Here is an 18,157-nt window from a genome sequence, read left to right as displayed (position 1 = left end):
CGTGATGAAACGCGAGCTACCCGCTTCTCAACCAGTGGATTCTGCCCTAAATCAGGAATATCGGATGATCTTATTTTCTTTGAATGGGACCGCTTCTGGTAGATCTGTTCTATTGCTGGGCACAAGTCTATAATAAGTATCCGTGGCGCTTGGAGTATTCGGCAGCTTTGAGGAGCTAAACTGAGAACGATGCCTGGAACTTATTATCAAGGCGTGGATTATGTTCTGGGCCAGAATAACTGGCTCACATTGCACCTCCAAAGTTCTCTTGATCTAAAGTAGATGATATATATTAACAAAACCAACCGGATTATCCGACCCTGAATCCTCCACTCGTGCGTGTCTGGAAGAATTTCTCGGGGTCGTACTTTTCCCTCGCGCTGAGAGCTCGCTGTTTGGAAGCTGGGCAGATCCGCCCCCAGTAGTCTTGCGGGTAGTACGCGTCGTTCAGGAACAGTGGCCGGTAAACGTCCGGAAGGATGCCTTCTGATATATATCCAGAGATCATAGTATCAAATCCTCCGAAGAGGTCTTTGTTAGCCTGATCAATTTCTTCGTCGTTGGCTGAGGAGGAATAGGAAAAGTCCAACTCGATAATAATATAGTCCTGGTCTGTGGGGAAATCAAGCAGATCCTAGATGATGTCGTAGGTTAGCTGACCGTGCTATCTGGCGGATAACAGGGTTTTCTTTTGACTTACTCCTCCTCGAGCTTTGGCTTTGCTGGTAATCGTGCGAGGCATGGGCTGCAGGGCCATTGATCCAATTACCCAAGGAACAGAAAGGACGGTGTTCGTAATATTGAACCAGTGATCGTAGTAGCTTTGCATGACTTCTTCGCCTACTTCTTTCGAGGGTAGAGGAGTAGTTTCGGTGGCGATTGTATACCGTTGGCCCCTGGGCTGGTCAGCTTTTTTTTTTTTTTTTTTCGGATGAGATATTGTCCATGTGTTCACACTTACTTGAGAATGAAAAAGTCGTTATTCTTGAGCTGTTGATTGTTAGTCATAGTTCCAAGGAGATGTCGTACATTTTACGCACCAAATCATAATAAGTATCCCAGGTTTTCGTGGTGTCAATGGGATCAAGGGCCGTAAAGCAGTCGAAAACACCTTGAGGAGGCTCTGGTCCATCATAGAACACAAATACAATCCAGGTATGAATCAATGCGCCGTGCTCGACTGTCACAATAACAGCTGCCTTGTCATCGAGATAATACTCGGTGAAGTCACGAACCGCCTGGAGAACCCCAGCGGTCTTGTCAGGAGTGAAGATATAGTTTCCACCCCAGACCTAATATCTATCAGAACGGTGCAGCTTAAGCGTTCAGGGAATGGAGGATGGACCTTTGAAATAGGGTAAGTTTGAAGTGTATAGGAAGTCACAATGCCGAAATTATTTCCTCCACCTTTAAGAGCAGCAAATAGTTCTGGATTTTCGTTTTCATTGGCATTCACAATGCTACCGTCTGCAATGACCACTTCGTAGTTGACCACATTATTCGCTGCCCATCCGTGCTGGGAGCTTAGGAAGCTCAGCCCACCTACCAACGTCAGTGTTTCAATACTCAGCTCCTTGATTGGGACTTGATTGAGGGAGAACTACGTACCTCCAAGCATGTATCCTCCAACACCCACACCTCCCAAGCGACCACCTACAACCGTTCGACCCGTATTGAGGTCATCCAGACCCTTTTGTGCTTCTTCCCACTGCAGCCCAGGGCCAATAACGGCAGTCTGGTCGTCAGAGTCGTAAGTGACTTCATTGAGGCGCTTAGTCGATATAAGGAGTCCGTTCTGGATGCTGGAAAACCCCTTGTTCGGCATATGTCCTCCAGATTTGATTGCGAAGAGATCCTCCGTCATGTGCAATTCCTTGACAATTTGGGACATCTCGAGAGCGCTTGTGGGGTACGCGATACAGCTTGGTCGAAGGTCACCGCACGCAACGGACCAGTAATCCTGTAACTCCAGGGAATAGTCCAGAGTAAGAGGGCTTTCAACCTCTATACCCTCAGCATCTAGCGTCGAGCAAATATCTGCGGCGACGAGGGGAGCAAGCACGGCGAGAGCAACCGCCATGCCAGCGCACCATACTGGTTCCCGGTGCATGGCTATTCAAGGCACACCACAGTGTAATAGGAATGAGTTCTAATCGACAGGTCTGGGGGTTGACTGCATTCCAGAAACCGGGACAGGCGATTCCTGGAGCTATCAGGCAACTCTCTGTGTGTGTGTATATATATATATATATATATATACGGCCATGCCCGCGAGGTGGAAATTGGTTTCACAAATGACGTGCTGCATTTTCTATAGAAAAGGCTTGACACAGGAGAGACTCATTTGAAGTTTGATCGACATACTTGCCAGCATTCAGAGAACAAAAATCTACGCACTAACAAACAAATACCCACACCTCAAGTTCATATCGGCAGGTATCTGATGGCGTGGAAACCTCGGAATCACAGACCAAGACATCTGTGAAATGGATTTTTGAAGCCAAGTAGGTCTTTCAAATATATCCTTACCGCAGTTGGCAATTTTGGTCCCTTGGAATTGGTGTAATGCACACTAACAGGGAAGCTAATCTAGCTTCGTGATCAACAAGGCAGTGGGCCGCAAATACGGGAATATGATTATTAGCCGGCTTTTACCTTTGTAATCCTGGGGATTAAAACCAGGATAACCGTTGAAAACCTCGCGATTGGGCTATGCAAAGGCAGAGCGCGCGTTAAAGGCAATTTGTATGGGTGTACATAGCTTTATGTATTATGATGACAGACTACTATATTGAGGCTTTGAGCTGATCGTGATTAATGGCAGCCCTCGACATTGAGAATATTTTGAGGGTGGGTTTCAAGACACTGCGCGTTCTTCGTAGAGCTGAGGTATTAGCAAACTGTTGAATTCCAATACGCACATGTGAGTGAGTGACTTGTAACTACCTAAGCGAACCAGATCGATAATGCCTTTATTGGTAGAGAACATTTGTTGCCCCCTGGAAATAACGGGGGATGATCTCTTCCGACTGATATAACTGGGAAGGGAAATATATCAGTACCAGGAACACTGATACCAAGTTAGAGGTCTCTGTGATATACCGGGGTCTGATTCGGTTGTTGACTTTAGGAAGTGATTGTCAAGACCCTAGTCCAGTGGCTAGTGGGTTTTTTTGAATTTAATCAACCTGGTCCCGTTTGCTCGCTGTTAGTTGTGGTTCTGAGGAAAGACCAACAAGCTTGATTTGCAGGATGGAAGTCATGATGTGATTTCAGAGTCGTTAAATGCTGGTGTAGTTGCTGGAAGTGAGTGACAACAATGATTTTGTTGATCTGCTAACATGAATACTGAATATATGCTAAGGAGACCAGGGTGAGAATGGATGCTAGATGTGATGAACCTCAGGAGCTTGTTCAGCTCATCGCCCAATGGGCCCATCGAAAAATTGAGCTAAGAGAATAGCCCTGGTCTCATTCTTGAGGGAATTGAGATTTGCGTGAAACATTTTTTTTGACTATCTGATTCTGATTCGGTCAAGCAGCCGTGGTAGTAGGGACTGATATAAACATAGGCATAGCCTTGATCCACGCCCAATGAGACCAGTCATATCCATCCCAAAAAAATATCAAGACGTTTCTAGCTGTAGGAATGAGCAATACAGGCCCACGCACTTTGGGGTGAGCCTTGCGAAGGCACTAAGTCCAAGGCGCGGTGGTGTCCTCACTCTCGTTAAGCGAACATAGCAGGCGGCAAATCGTACTTATGCGTGTTGGTCGCATATTCAATTCTGGAAGGAATCTGCAAGTTTCGGCTCGCAAGGTGGTTCGTCTTCCTCTCCTAGACTCTCAACAAGACCTTCCAGCTTCTTTCAGCCAAAGTAGAGTTCGAGCTGATGGCCGCCAAGATGTTTTCTGTCCGTCCACATTCTTGACATGCAATTTGAGATGCCTAAAACACCACACTAATCAAACAATTAGTCAATAAGCAGGATATTCAACCAAATTTTGATTGCGGATGCGAGGATGCTGTGTATGGCTGATGTTTTGAATGTTGACTTATTATAGCACCTCGGCGTGACACGTGACATCACGTGACATATAGACCGCCTGGGCGGTGGGAAAATTACTGCCGGTACAGTTCTTCGAGGCGCAAAAGAGGCATCCTCACCAGCTGCTTTTGCTTTTGTCATCTGGTCATGAGAGACATACGGCCTCTTTAAGTTTAGAGTATGTGATGGATGCTCTATGATGTCTATGATATTAGCTAGAGCTCGAGCATCACATCGTGTGATTGATATGAGCTATGCACTCAAGCTGCGTCGCTCGGTGACTGCTGTCTCCGCAGCCACTTCTTATTACCGTCCGACCTTGTGCACCGCATTGCATTCTGCAGTTGGGGTACGGCGATATTTAGGGACTGAATCTAATGTTTGTGAATACGTCCCGTCTTGTCGGCTTTTTTTTGACCATAATCTAGATACCCTCTTCCCCGAATGACTTGCCCCGAGCGTCGATTGAAGATATTCGTTTAAGAAACGAGTTCGAGAAGAACAATGATATCAGAGATTACTTGCGGAAATGGCAGGAGGCAAATCCAAACCTTCTGGACCCGATTCGGGATCCCAGCATCTCGAATGCTGATAAGGGCCAGCCTTGGGTTGGAAATATGATGAATGACAACCGGGATACATACGATGCAGGAGATGATAACGTACGATACGTAGACGATGATGCATCTGAGTTCCTGGAGATTGCAGAGGAAGGAGAGGGTCTGCACAACTACCTCAAACCGGGGGATCTGGTGGCTATTTCAGCGTAAGCATGCATGGATTATTTGGGTGTATCGATGGGCTGACGTTGATGTTGAATATTGAAGTACCGACGAAAGACTTCGGTTTGCTGTCTATGTTAGATCCGTTCAGAAACAACAGCAGTTCTACACAGAGAGGGGCAAGTGGCGGGTCGCATTCCCTAAAGAGCTTGACTATGTGATCAAAGGATTTGTACCTCCAGAGTCGATAAATCCACTCCTGCCGTACTTCCCAGATTCCCTCGCCGAAGTGAGTCCTGAGCTTCAATCTTTCATCGAAGGCGGAGTGCCCCGGGATGTTGGGGCTCATCTTTTGCGGAAGATGCACGGCTTCAATGCGGAGGTGCAGCAGCTTTACCGAGGCAATGCCGTCCGATTCGACCAAATCCACCAAATTGTGGCTCATGAGGAGGAAGAGATGCAGTTCACTTTGGAAGAGCTGGCTTGCAGAGCCCTGGAAGTCGAGCCTGACCAGTTGAATGATGTAATCCTTTATACCGTTCACCGGGCGATTCGTCGGAATCCTTTTTTGATGGATAAGGATGGAAGCTCCCTTTTTACGAACCAATACTTTGTCAAACCTATCCGAGCTGCGCAGATGATTGAGACCGTCACTACGTGGGTGCATGAGCATCAGAACTACTTGCTTCGGGCAACAAGTGGGCAAGAGGTGTCAGATTTAAAGGATCATCCCTTGCAGAAATTCATCCAGAAAGCACAAAGGTTGATAAGACTTACTCGAAAGTTTCGCTCGCCGACAACAATGGCCAGTGTAGGCCCCACCGCACAGCGTTTTCAAGCTGGACAAGATGGCAAACCGATGGTTTACCGTGAAATCCCAACAGAAAGGTTTAATTACAACGATCGATTAATTATCCAGTTTCTGCAGTCCATGTGTCTCCCCCCAAAGAGAATGAACTCAGGTGCTATGAGATCAACTGGCTCACATATCATGCGCGCGACGGGGATGTATTCTGCATTAGAACTCAATGCGGCTTCCGCGCTGCTTTTCCTGCAAGAGCTGGGAGTTTTCTCGCCGTGGGAGAACTTACCACTGCTAGACCAGGACCTAGCTCTCCCGGGACATGGGATTAGTAGTCAATCTGACTCCAAGTGGAATGATGTTGAGAAGGTGTGCGAGAAACTTGATGGGGAAAGACTTATAGATAAGATGGCTGGCATGCGTATCGATTGGGGCGATCTACCAGTGTACTGTGTGGACAATCTTGACGCACAGGAAATCGACGATGGTGTCTCCTTGGAGCGCATCCCGGGGTCCAAGGATACCTTTTGGATTCGAATTCATATTGCTAACCCATCGGCATTTATCGACTCTGAAGATATGTTGATGGAGTACGCAGCATCTCGTATTCAAACGCTTTACGCTCCGGAACATACCTACCCTATGCTTCCTCCATCTTTAACGCAGAGCCATTTTAGTCTTGCGCCTGGTCGCCCGACGCTCACTTTCAGTGCCCAAATGAACTTGAATGGCGAGGTTTTGGACACGAACGTATCAAACGGCATTGTTAATAACGTCATATACATGACGCATGATAAACTGCGCAGTATGTTCGATATCGACTATAAACGGCCCTTGAAGCCATTGATCGTGGGTGGGCAATCTCCAAACGAATGCTCGCGTACAGGGATTCGTGACAAATTATCCCCTGAAGATGACGATAATTTTCACATCCTAAGAAAGCTGATGCTTGCATTCCGCGAACACCGGCGCAAAAAAGGCGCTATGGACTGGCCTTCTCCCATTGATACACCTATCTCAGTTAGCTTTGGAAAAGAACCCTGGCCGCCTTCGACTCTGGCGGTAGACGAAGGGCGTTATATAGTAGGCGACCCTATCATCCAGCTACAGCCGCAAAATATCGACCCACATGAAATACGTGATCAAACAAAACACAATCTCATCTCCACCCTTATGAACCTTGGTTGTTGGGTCTCAGCCAAGTGGTGCGCAGAACGCAATATTCCAGCCGTCTACGATGGCACATACTATCATCCAGAGTACCCCCCATTAACCAGCAAGAACATCTCCGAGTACGGAGGAGATACATGGCTCCAGCTCGGTGCCCCAAAGGGTGTCTCATCCTCCAGGCCCCTTACGCACATTCCTCTAGGGTTGGACCCATACGTTAAATCTACCAGTCCGCTGCGCCGTTACAGCGACCTGCTGGTGCACCAACAAATCGAAGCAGCTCTCCGCTTTGAACAGGAAACTGGCCGTCGTCTTGATGCCACCTCACCAGATGGGTCCGTTCTCCCATTCTCGCAAGAAGACATTGAAGACTACATCTCCAGCTCGCAGTGGAAACGCAACCGTCTCCGCAGCTGTGATCGGTATTCTAAACAGTTCTGGGCCTGCATGCTGCTGTTCCGCGCCTTTTACTTCGCTGAGTGCGAATTGCCCGAGAAGTTTCAATGTCTCCTCCACAAACCGTATCTTCAAACCTCCACTGTAGGGAATAGCGGAAGGGTATTCTCCGGTGTCATCAGTTCGCTAGGCGTCCGCTGTCAGCTCGCCATTCCTGCAGGCATGGAGGATGTGAAAATCCTCAGTGTGGTGGAAGGAAAGATCACTGCCGTTGACATGTCCCGAAGAATGGTTTCCATGGAGGCGACGCGCGTAGTCAAACATTACGAGCGGGTAGGGGACTGGGCCTGACCTGACCATTTCATGAAATATGGATACTATACTATGTATTATTATTATTATTATTATTATACGACGGGACTTTCGAGACTCGCTGCTCGGACTGTTCAAGTCCTGAATGTACATTAGCCCTCTTATATTATATTATGCCGTATTATACAATAACGCAACACGGGGCCTTACTTCTTTAATATCTGCCCCATTGCTCAGAAGTAGATGCACCGTTTCCGCATCGCCTGATAAAGCCGTTGCGGGACAGAGTGCCCCATTTCGCGGTTGGTTGTCCCTCTTGATAGATTGGGGGGGCAGTTATTACGTGTATCAGACAGACAATGAGAGAGAGAGAGAGATACATCACCAATTCCAATGTATATAGCCACTAGCCACCACTAGTACTTTATAAATTAGAAGGCGAGGTAACTATGTACATTTTTATTATTTGCATAACTAACTAACTAACTAACTAGTTAGTTAATCAACCGAAGACGTGACTAATGTCCAAAAGTCGTCGACCCGATGTCTCCGTAGCGGATATTCGCAAAGGTCACCGAAGTACCCGGCGTGTGCTGTTCAATGTAAGACGGAGCCCCCTCGGTGGCATTGCAGGGCCCTGAGTCGCCACCGTCCAGCCACTGCATGTAGCCCCCGGCGTCGTTCCAGATGCTCATGGCCAGCACCATGCCGTGGTGCAGGGCGCGGCCCATCTGCGGCAGACCGCCGCGGCTCTGGAACCACTGGGCGTTCGCGTCGCAGTAGGCGTCCGTGATGGCGTCCAGCGACGTACCGGCGGACTGCACGACGGCGTTCTGAATGACCTTGCCGTTCTGGACGTAGACCCGGCGGATCTCCGCCAGGGTGCCCGTCGTCGTCGTGGTGGTGTTGTTGTTGTTGTTGTCGTTGGTGAGGAACTGGGTGACGACGGTGAAGGGCTTCGTGGTGTCGACGACCATGCGGGGCCCGTAGTAAGTGTGGGCTCCCAGGGCGTAGGGATTGAAGCTGCAGCCCCATTTATCGCAGACGCCGCCGCTAGCCTGGCCGCATTCTTCGGCGGTTTTGCACTGGTAGGGTCCGGTGGTGTTGCAGCTGTGCGGGGTTAGGCCCTGGGCGCGGGCGTTGGCTTCCCAGATGTCCATCTCGTTGCAGCAGGAGCCGGCGCCGTCGACGTTGCCTTCGCCGTTGATCCAGGGGAGGGTGAAGCATTGCGCATCGCAGTATCCGGTGCCGTAGCTGGCGCCGGCTGGGTTGAGCTTGCTGCGGCCGCCGTCCTCCAGCATGGCGGAGAGGTAGAGCGCCCCGTTCATGCCGCAGGGGAGGTTGGATACGTCCACGTCAAAGGAGAGCTCTTGGCCGAGGAGATGCAGGCTGTTGTAGTGCTCTCCGTCCTCGGCAACCAGGTATACGCGTGGGGATACGGACGTGAGCTGGCCATCTTCTTCTCGGAGGTACTGGCGCAGTGTCATGCTACCTCCGCGAGTAGTCACGCCGTGGGCGGCGTAGTCGGTGATTCCTTCGATCACGCAGTTCTTCGCGCAGGTTTCCTTGTCGGGACAGATCGCGGAATCGAGCGTGCCGTCGGCTGTTGTACAGGATGTGTTGGTGTGCAGGTCATGGATGACATGCGTGGCCGCATCCAGCACAACAGAGGTCTTCAGCTTCACACATCCATGCTTGTGAGAGCATTTCCACGAGTCTAGTTGGGGCCGCTTTTCCGGGGAACCCATCTGCTGTGCAGAGATGAGAGGGAGGAGGGCCACTAGGGCCAGCGCGGCGAGAGATCGAGCCATTGTGCTTCCAACCCTATAACCAGGTTAGGGGATGGGAGGGGCGGTTGTCCAACGGAAATCCAAAGTATTTATTGTCTTCAAATCGAGGCTATGATGCTTGACCTGCTGACAGCAAGCGTTTCATGATTTCCTTGTCACGAATCGAAGCCAAATCGGGTCGTCTCTGTATGACTCGGCCCGGCGGCCCGCCTTAAAAAAGCACACCATGTTGGCTTACTTGGGCATCATTTCTTTTAGGGAAAGACGCATTGAAACCGTGTGAGATTAAGATCTACGGCGCAGATCGACGTCATGATGGGGCGAAGCTCGAACGCGAAGCCTATCTTTAGAGTGCTGTTCAATCGCGAGCTGTTGCAAAGACACGAGAAATTCTGCATCCATCATCTACATCAGTGCCGAAAAAAGACATTCAAAGACAGTGGGAGGAAGGTCGGGTAAATGCTGCGGGGATTATTCGGTCCTATTCATCTTGGATAATGTCTTCTTCGCATCTTGCATGCTTGGATGTGGATTTGCCTGCACTCCGTGTCGAATTCGGAAAATTGACTCCGTTTCAATTTAATGGATAGGGCACCAATGGCTTCGTGTTTGGATTTTAGATGCATGGCCAAGTTCAACGTTACTTAGCATGGTTTCTCACACAACTGGAGGTCTCACTTGGTTGGTATATTCACATCCTCCGCGCCATGAATTATGCCCTTGAAAGGGGGATATTGACCCGAACCCTGGGACCGGATGCTTTTCCCTACCTGGTAGCTTATTCTCAGGGTCCATAGCGTAATCCGAATCTTCATATACTTGTCATTGATGTAGGTTGGGATGATGTTTTACGTCCCTGCTAGGCTTGCGCGCGGGATTGATGCCTCGTGAAGATTAGGCAATTGGAGTAGTTGTAAGAATTTATCATCGGTTGCAGTATGAAGTTGTGGATAGGCTGTGGCGCCGAGGGAGGCTGCGTTTCGATATACGGTTGCTGAGGTTGAGTTGGATACTTGGATAAATGCATATTGAACAGTAGATTGTAAAAAAAAAAATCGATTCACTTTGTAACCCAGTAATATACAACCAGTGCTTCAGATAACACTGGATATACGCCGAAAAGTCTTGATATAAGTATACAAAACAAGAAGATAGCCCATGAAATGGATGATCAAGGTTTAGTTGCCAAACACCTCTTTGACAAGCGTCTTTTTATTAACTGCACTCAAAGTTAGATTCAACTCACAAGGACATGTAAGAAGAAATGAGGCTTACCCTTTCCCATCGCGTTTCTTGGTATCGGCCCATCCAAGATCTTCATCTCCTGCGGCAACTTATAACTCGCAAGACGATCCTTGAGAGCGCGTCGCATATCCAAAGATCCCCAAGGTTTGCCATTACGTCCTGTAGTTGCTGCTACTTCAGTATTAAGTACGACAATAGCAGCTACTTTTTGGCCCCATTGTTCCGATGGCAGGCCGACAACGGCAGCTTCGGCGATTTGTGGACTAAAGATGGTCAGTATTGTTCAATGGTAAAGAAGGATAACGATGAATGTAGACATACAGGGAAAGAAGCTCTCTTTCTACCTCTAGAGCGCTCACTTTTTCGCCCCCGGTTTTTATGATATCCACGCTACGTCGCCCTTGGATGAAATACATCAGGCCTTGGGCCCATTCACCGCTACTTCCTTTACCAGCGCCATCGACAGGGCGGCGAGTGGCAACGTCTCCGGTCTTGAACCATTTGCCCTTGCCATCGTCACCGTCGACGAATGCTTCTTCAGTAGCGGCTTTGTTGGCCCAATACTCACGGAAGATGGTCGGGCCACGGAGATGGATTTCTCCTTCACGAAGACGTCCATTTCCGTCGACTTCTTCGCCGGGCCGGATAACTTCGTTCGTGTCGGTATCGACTAAGCGAGCGTCCACGGAGGGCAAGGGCCACCCGACACTACCATCCACACGATCCGCAAAGTCAAGGCCGCAGCTAATGGACATGCCGACTTCAGTCATTCCATAGCGCTCCAAGAGCACGTTGCCGTTGCTGATATCCTGCCATGCCTTCTTAGTCGGAGTTGGCAAGGCCGCCGAGCCGGAGATATTCAAGCGAAGATTTTCCGGGGAAATCCCTTTCTTCGCAGCCTCTTGGGTCTCCGCAGGTAGACTCGGAAAGCTGGACAGAAGTCGATTGTAGATTGTAGGAACCGCCGTGAGGAAAGTGATTTTACTGGCATCCGCGCTCTCCGGTAAGAACGGGGCAGCGAGCCGGTTCCACACAGCAGTAGGGTTGAACGGGTACATGAACTCAATGGATGAGCCAGACAGGATTGGAGTTATGATCGCATTCACGGTCCCGTGAATATGATGGAGCGGGAGGAGATGCAGAAGCCGGTCGTTCGGCGTGTACTCCCACGCTTTTCGCAGGGAAGCCGCCTGTGCAGTAAGCGCAGACTGTGGGATCAAAACGCCTTTCTGGGACTTGTTAGCCCAATTCTCCCGCTCAAATAGGTTTCTCGTGAACCATGACCTACCGGCCGATTCGTCGTCCCAGAAGTATACAGCATCATCCCACCCCCATTCACATTAAAATCGTCCAATTCCACCGCTCCAGCACTCGTCGCACCGACCCTAATCTTCTCCCGTATATCCAGGATAGGCACTCGCTCGAGGCCCTCTTCCACAATCCCACGGGCCTTCTCCGCGTATTTCTCTGTCGCCACCAACATCATCGCCTGCGAGTTCTCCATAATATATTTCAACTCCCCCACAGGAAACGCCGGCGAGAGGGGAAGTGCAATTGCATCATTGGCAAGAATCGAAAGCAGCATCACTTTTTTTTTTTTTTTTTATTCTTCAATCAGCGCAAGCAGTTCATTTTCCCGAGGAAGAGCGACAAGAGAAACAGTACCTACGTAGTCGTAGCTATTCTCTGCTAGGAATGCAACCCTCTCTCCTTGTAGACCGTCCCGCCGACCTCCTGATGATTGGAGTAGTTTATCCTTTGCATGGAGCACATCTGCAATCAGGTTGCCGTAGGTGAAGGAACGGGAGGATGGATGGTGTAGGACGGCTAGGCTGGACGGGTCATGGTCTTTGAGGGCACGAAAGAGCGGGAGATTCGGAAGGGACGAAATAGATCGACGGAGAGAAGGGCCGAGAGGGTGCTGAATATTGTTTCTGCATGATTTGCAAGTGAACAGTGTCTGTGGTAAACGGCGGGATGTTGGTGCCGCTCGAGCGAGGATGGACAATAATCTGCGTTGGTGCATTTTGGGGAGGTTTAGGAGGGAGGTCACACGTGTGGAATTAACGTCTGTTCCTGCAGCAAGGATGCATTTATTAGGTGTCGTGCATGAGAACAAGTCTTGTGTTGTGAGCGTGGATTGTGTCGACCGCAACAAGTTGATGTCATTCCCAAAATCGAGGACGATCGGAGTTTCGGCGGAAGGTCTGGACTGGACTGGAATCCACGCCGCACGACAGCGAGTGTGTAACTACAACCCCAAATAAATAATAATACAGGTCTATCTATACAAAAATAAAATAATTCATCCCTTAATTCAGCCCGAGAGTAACTCTACCTAACGTCCTAGAGAATACCAATATCCCAGAACATGGCTGTTCCCACTTACCCTATGTATAGGTACTTAAAAGGCTTTTATGGCCGAGAAGAAGAATCTCCCGCGCGCGCCAACCACTCACGACTCCCTCCCTCTTTACAATCAATCATCTTCTACATCCCCTCATAGTCTAATCCCCCTCCCCCCCCCATCTCAGCTCTACCTCTTCACTCACAAGGACAAACGTCCAATCTACCCATCCACCACAACAACCCAAAATCTCAGATGCCCCCCCGCTTCATCCCCCAGGGCCTGCTCCCCCGCCGCCTATTCGCACCCACCAGCGCCATCTCCAGAATGTCTTCCTCCGCAGCCCCAACCTCAAACACCCCCGTTGAGGACCTCATTCGAGAGAAGGTAGCTCCCCCCTTCCAGGTTCACTTAATAAATCCAAAGTACTCCATGTGCCAAGGAGAAATGAACCCACACTAACAGCCTATTCTCCGGTGCCAGATCACAACAGCCTTTTCCCCCTCAACGTTGATCATCCGGAACGATTCCCATAAACATGCGCATCACGAGGCGATGCGCGGCGCGGTTTCAAAGGAGACGCATTTCCAGTATTCCTCCCCGGCCCTTTCGTTTCCCCCCATCTACGTTGACTGCAGAAAGAAGCGGACGAGGTCTGATTGCGTTCGTATAGTGTAACGATTACATCGCCGTCGTTCCAGTCGAAGCTGCAACCGGCTCGACATCGCATGGTGTATGCTCTGCTCAAGGAGGAGATGAGTCGGGAGGGTGGAATCCATGCGTTGCAGTTGCGAACGAAGACCCCCGAGGAGGAACAGAGAGAGGTAGAGAGGCAGGCACAGGCGTAGTGCTGTATATCTTGAATCGGAGGTTCTCCGTGTATAAATAGATCTAATACAAAAGAACCCCCTCTGTGGCATAGAAGATATCTCATATATGTATATATGAAGTAGCTACGTGTGGATTTGTGCTACTGGCGGGAAAGATATTATTAGTGATTGACTATTACATAAATTCTAGGGTCAATAGGGTAAGACAGAAGAGACTCTAATATATACACTGCGACAACATCATGCGCATCCTAGCCAACGAGCTGCGACTGGGTTCATCAAGTCGCACACGATCGAAGATGCAGAACTGTACACGATCATCAGCGAATACGGGACCACTGGACCAGAAGCACATGAGGAACAGGTGGCATACATGCTTTTCAAATCAAAACAAAACAAAACAAAACAAAAAAAGGCAAGCAGACAATGTGGTATAACAGCAGTAGAAAGTACAAAGGGGATCGAAGAGAGGAATGGGAACAGTTTGAACACTACCATCTTGAGCGTGTAAGAAAACACGAAATCAGGAGCGCAAACCAAAATTCGGGCAGAAATTCAGGAGCAAATTCGTTTCCAACTCGGACAAACAAAGCAAACTAATTAAGGCAATAGACGATGATGGCATCCAGTCAACGGATACGCTAGGACATAATCCCAATACTGAGACAGAATTCACGTTTACTTGTGGGCAGTCACACCGACGGCAACACCGACAACAATGGCAATAATGATGACTAGAGGTTGAGTTAGTTCATTTGGGACCGGACTCCAAGAGCAACGGGCTGGTAGAACTTACTAATGACGATAAGCGCATACCACTTCCATCTCCTGGCCCTGCGCGCGCTATCGACAGCATGACCAAGCTGGGTGTTGGCATTTTGAAGGTCTTGGGCAACATTCTCTGCACCCCGGTTGATCTGCTGCACGGCGGGTTCTTGCTGGTGCACAAGCTCTGCCACCTCCTGGACCAGGCGACCCAGCTCGATCATATCCTGTTCGATCTTGCGAATCGCAGCTGAACGCTCTGCAGTAGCTTGTCTGACATCATTGGCTCTCTTGGTTCGGGCACCGGTAACCTGAGAACAATCAACATTAGGGAGAGTTTTTCAATGGGCGTGTTATGGGGCTATTTCGAACCTGGAAAGCCTGTTCTTGGCCCAGCAGAACACTCTGAACGCCCTGATCCACCTCCTCGGGAGTAGCTTCTGGGTTGGCAATCTGGTATCGTCGGCGGATTTGCTCCTCCAGGCGCTTCTCAAATTCGCGCTGGCTCTTCTGGTACTGTTCGATTTCTGCACGCAGGTTGCGGCCGGTGACTTCGAGCTGAGTCTGGACGCGGCTGTCTCCAGATCCAGGGGTTTCCTTGATCTTCTTCATGAGGTCGCGAAGGTATCGGTAACCGTTGCTAAGTTCATCCTGAATGTAATCCAGAGCCTGGCGGGCCGACTGGTCTTCCCGTCCGGTGTTCGATTCCAGAAGAGCGTTCTGGGCCACGGTGAGCTGTCCTTGTCTCTTGGTCTGCAAATCTTTAATTCCATCGTTGATTTCTCTGCACCGGTTGAGCAGCGTGGTGGGGTCTGCGGGCTGTTGCACGGAATTCATCTCTAGACATTGAAATTCGTCAGAGTGAGTTTTCACACGGGATTGACGCAGCACGCTTACCATAGCCGCCGTTTCCTTGCTCCATTGTGGTCGCCTGGTTATAGGAAGTTTGGCCGTAGCCCTGCTGGCCAGCATAAGGATCGGACTGTTCTTGTTGGCCCCCATAGGGGTTGTATTGGGTGTAACCACCTTGCTTGAAATTTCAGGTCAGCAAGTTGCTAGGGTAATACGGCGGCCTAGATTAGGGGAAGGGGGGTAATCATCAAAGAATCGCAATCATTGAGCAACAAACATACACTCATTGTGAGATGGAATCGTAATTCAAAAAAAATGATCAAATTAAAAAAAAACCCCGAAATCGCGATGGTCTGGAATATCGAGATCAGATGAAAATGATGCCGATTTCGTCAGATCAGGGTGCGGATTCGACGGGAAAGCAGGACGGGGTGAGAGGCGCGAGAAAGCGACCGGGAGAGAAGCTTGCGAGAGACGGGAATGAGAAGCCTGCGAAAGAAAGCAAGAGGAATGAGGAGGTGAAGGGGGAGGAGTGGAAGAAGTGGACAGATTTGGAGGGAAGAGGAAGAGGAAGAGAAAACAGTGAGTGAGTGAGCTATGGATGACAGAGACGGGGCGAGAGAACGCGGCTGAGCACAAGTCAATCAGCGACGGGAGAGATAGAGGCGCTCTGTTCTTTGACGTGACTCGTGGTGTTTGGAGTATGTGGCAGATACCAACAGACAATTGGTGCGATAGAAGCACTCAATTCTTTCTCTGGGTTTTCTGTTGGATAGGCTCGAATTTTTCCTTGTGGATGATAATTTGATCAGGGGATACGGAGGAGTGAGAATTGTATAATTATTAGGGGGCGTTTCTGTTGTTGCACAGACCAGCCAGTGATCGTCGAGTCCCCTTTTTCCCACTCTGAATCTGAAAGAAACAGTCAACGGGTTAATAATAATCTACGTGCAATTTGAACTATTAAGCTCAAAAGAAAAAAAAAGAAAAATCCTGAAAGTACCGTCTATATAATCCCCTCCCTTCTTGTCTCGCTAAATTCCGGTGGCTGAGCCTCGATTATCTCGTTGCCTGAGAAAAGGCAGTGATGTTTCCATTGGACTACACATTCATTAAGGCATTATTATATTCTTATATGGTATTATTAGAACTGGACCCTCTTCTATTCACAACAAGCATTGAATCCTCCATAGATTGGGTGCAACACTGCCTCCCGGTTATTCCGCCATGACACAATGACTTGCCAATGTCCTTTGGTAACTAACGGTCTCAATTTCATTTCCCCACCATTGTCAGATCTACCTAGATTGACGGTCTACCCGCCTCAATCCATAGACCCTAGATGTCATACAATCGCTGCTCTGTAGGCTCGAGGTAGCCGGTGATAAACTCAGACCCTTTTCCAAGAAAGTGAGGAATGCCACACTTTCTTGAACACGTTCGAGCTCCTGGAGATTGATCTGCTCTGTTCCAGGCTATTCGAGTTCGGCGGGTCTGGGGCGGAGCGACTGCTAACATCTAACCTGATCGACTGCGCCTCTAAAGTAGGATACGCATCTTGGGCGCCTTCTGTTCTCTCTGATGGCTGCACAAGCCCGTATGCCGGTGAGACACCCTGCTCCTTTTTCCAGTTGGAAAGGATCCTTGCGGAGAAGACTGTATCGGGATGTTCCCCACCCAGAGTTTCGCGGCGATGCTTCAAACACCGTGCCATCATCTCAAGAGCATCGGGGTTGTTAAGGGCTTTGTTGGTACAAGCAAGGTTATGCATAGTTCCTAGAGTCTCGGGGTGCTCCAATCCCAGCACCCGCTTTTGAATCTTCATGGTTTGCAATTGCAACTCGTGTGCTTCAATCCACCGGCCCTGATGCATGTATACCAAGGCGAGGTTATTGATACTGGTGAGGGTGTCTGGATGTTCCGGTCCAAGTACCTCCTGCCGTGCCTTGAGTGATTTAGCTCCGAGTTCTTCCGCTTTATCCCATCGTCCTTGATGATCATATGTCATAGCCAAGTTGGTCATGGTTAGCAAGGTATTGGGATGTTTTGGTCCGAGTATCTGCTCGAAGGACCTCAGGACCTGTATTTCTATCTTCTCTGCTTCTTTCAATCGTCCTTGGTCCCGGTATGTTGATGCAAGGTTATGCATAGCGGTTAGTATATCGGGATGATTCTCCCATGCCATACTATTCAAGAAAGAAGGGCTTTTCTCTCCATACTTTTCCTTTCGGAATGTCATAACTTTTATAAACATCACTTGTGCTTGATCATACCGGCCATCCTTATGCAAAAACTGTGCAACCATCCAAAGCAAGTCGCTGTATTGACGATCTTGGAACTCTCTTTCATGCATCAAGGAAAGAAAGGCATATTCTCGCCACAGCTTTCGATTCGCGTGGTCGTTTTCAGGGAAAATCTCCGTAAACCGAGAAGCAGCCTTTTCTATATATCCAGAAAACCGCTGGCTGGTTCTCATCCAATTGCGGGTTGAAAGATGATAAATGGTAAATGGAAAATGAATTCAATTTGGTATGAAACTAATGAGATGGGTTGCTTAAGATACAGGAAGTTGATGGGTGAATTGATGAAATAAATACTGTGGCCAACGTGTCGCTTAGCGTTTGCATGGTGGTGGAAGTGGATGGAATAGGCACCCAGAAGGTTCCAACATCCCAACAAAAGATGCACTAGTTAGATGATGAAGGCTGAAAGATTTTTCAGCATGAGTGGTAATAAACGAGAATGCACCTAGAAGGCCTAGAGCGTCGATCTGCTCAACTCCCGACTGTGAGAGAAAGGATTGTGGAATACCAGAGTGGTTGATGCAGGCCATCAGGAACAGGTAATCGGCTGCTCGCTTGTTTAGCTTCTGGATTC

At 49.1% G+C, this 18,157-nt stretch overlaps 7 protein-coding genes across 7 annotated transcripts; 2 read left to right on the top strand and 5 right to left on the bottom strand.

Annotated features, from left to right (window-relative positions):
- Nucleotides 1–8: 8 nt before the first annotated feature.
- On the bottom strand, nucleotides 9–2,110 carry P175DRAFT_0523284 (FAD-binding oxidoreductase; the record flags this gene model as incomplete). The annotated part of the gene is made up of 6 exons (XM_040899308.1): nucleotides 9–634; nucleotides 701–896; nucleotides 962–990; nucleotides 1,041–1,292; nucleotides 1,346–1,542; nucleotides 1,609–2,110. 6 exons carry the CDS (start codon nucleotides 2,108–2,110, stop codon nucleotides 311–313), a joined length of 1,500 nt encoding a protein of 499 aa, XP_040753519.1. The 3' UTR covers nucleotides 9–310.
- A 2,079-nt stretch (nucleotides 2,111–4,189) lies between these two features.
- On the top strand, nucleotides 4,190–7,628 carry P175DRAFT_0523283 (exoribonuclease II). Its single transcript, XM_040899307.1, has 3 exons — nucleotides 4,190–4,428; nucleotides 4,478–4,815; nucleotides 4,877–7,628. Exons 1-3 carry the CDS (start codon nucleotides 4,246–4,248, stop codon nucleotides 7,488–7,490), a joined length of 3,135 nt encoding a protein of 1,044 aa, XP_040753518.1. The 5' UTR covers nucleotides 4,190–4,245; the 3' UTR covers nucleotides 7,491–7,628.
- A 337-nt stretch (nucleotides 7,629–7,965) lies between these two features.
- On the bottom strand, nucleotides 7,966–9,268 carry P175DRAFT_0500970 (glycoside hydrolase family 7 protein). The gene has a single exon (XM_040897065.1). The coding sequence runs from the start codon at nucleotides 9,260–9,262 to the stop codon at nucleotides 7,970–7,972; it is 1,293 nt and encodes a 430-aa protein (XP_040753517.1). The 5' UTR covers nucleotides 9,263–9,268; the 3' UTR covers nucleotides 7,966–7,969.
- A 1,015-nt stretch (nucleotides 9,269–10,283) lies between these two features.
- P175DRAFT_0478026 (acyl-CoA synthetase) lies at nucleotides 10,284–12,654 on the bottom strand. Its single transcript, XM_040895344.1, has 5 exons — nucleotides 12,152–12,654; nucleotides 11,775–12,073; nucleotides 10,808–11,715; nucleotides 10,517–10,749; nucleotides 10,284–10,460 (listed from the first exon to the last, which is right to left on the bottom strand). Exons 1-5 carry the CDS (start codon nucleotides 12,510–12,512, stop codon nucleotides 10,420–10,422), a joined length of 1,842 nt encoding a protein of 613 aa, XP_040753516.1. The 5' UTR covers nucleotides 12,513–12,654; the 3' UTR covers nucleotides 10,284–10,419.
- A 319-nt stretch (nucleotides 12,655–12,973) lies between these two features.
- On the top strand, nucleotides 12,974–13,874 carry P175DRAFT_0500967 (BolA family protein). Its single transcript, XM_040897064.1, has 3 exons — nucleotides 12,974–13,220; nucleotides 13,317–13,423; nucleotides 13,507–13,874. Exons 1-3 carry the CDS (start codon nucleotides 13,089–13,091, stop codon nucleotides 13,679–13,681), a joined length of 414 nt encoding a protein of 137 aa, XP_040753515.1. The 5' UTR covers nucleotides 12,974–13,088; the 3' UTR covers nucleotides 13,682–13,874.
- A 467-nt stretch (nucleotides 13,875–14,341) lies between these two features.
- P175DRAFT_0492721 (syntaxin) lies at nucleotides 14,342–15,567 on the bottom strand (the record flags this gene model as incomplete). Its single annotated transcript, XM_040895913.1, has 5 exons — nucleotides 14,342–14,397; nucleotides 14,460–14,739; nucleotides 14,801–15,267; nucleotides 15,326–15,458; nucleotides 15,562–15,567. The coding sequence occupies 5 exons, from the start codon at nucleotides 15,565–15,567 to the stop codon at nucleotides 14,342–14,344; spliced, it is 942 nt and encodes a 313-aa protein (XP_040753514.1).
- A 1,409-nt stretch (nucleotides 15,568–16,976) lies between these two features.
- On the bottom strand, nucleotides 16,977–17,450 carry P175DRAFT_0405747 (uncharacterized protein; the record flags this gene model as incomplete). The annotated part of the gene is made up of 1 exon (XM_040893024.1): nucleotides 16,977–17,450. A coding segment is annotated over one exon (474 nt), but the record flags the coding sequence as incomplete, so codon positions are not given.
- Between the last annotated feature and the right edge of the window lie 707 nt (nucleotides 17,451–18,157).

This window comes from Aspergillus ochraceoroseus (genome assembly GCF_002846915.1).
Source record: "Aspergillus ochraceoroseus IBT 24754 chromosome Unknown P175scaffold_3, whole genome shotgun sequence".
Classification (NCBI taxonomy): domain Eukaryota; kingdom Fungi; phylum Ascomycota; class Eurotiomycetes; order Eurotiales; family Aspergillaceae; genus Aspergillus; species Aspergillus ochraceoroseus.
The sequence above is the reverse complement of the archived record's forward strand: the minus strand, read 5'-3'. Positions and strand labels throughout refer to the sequence as shown.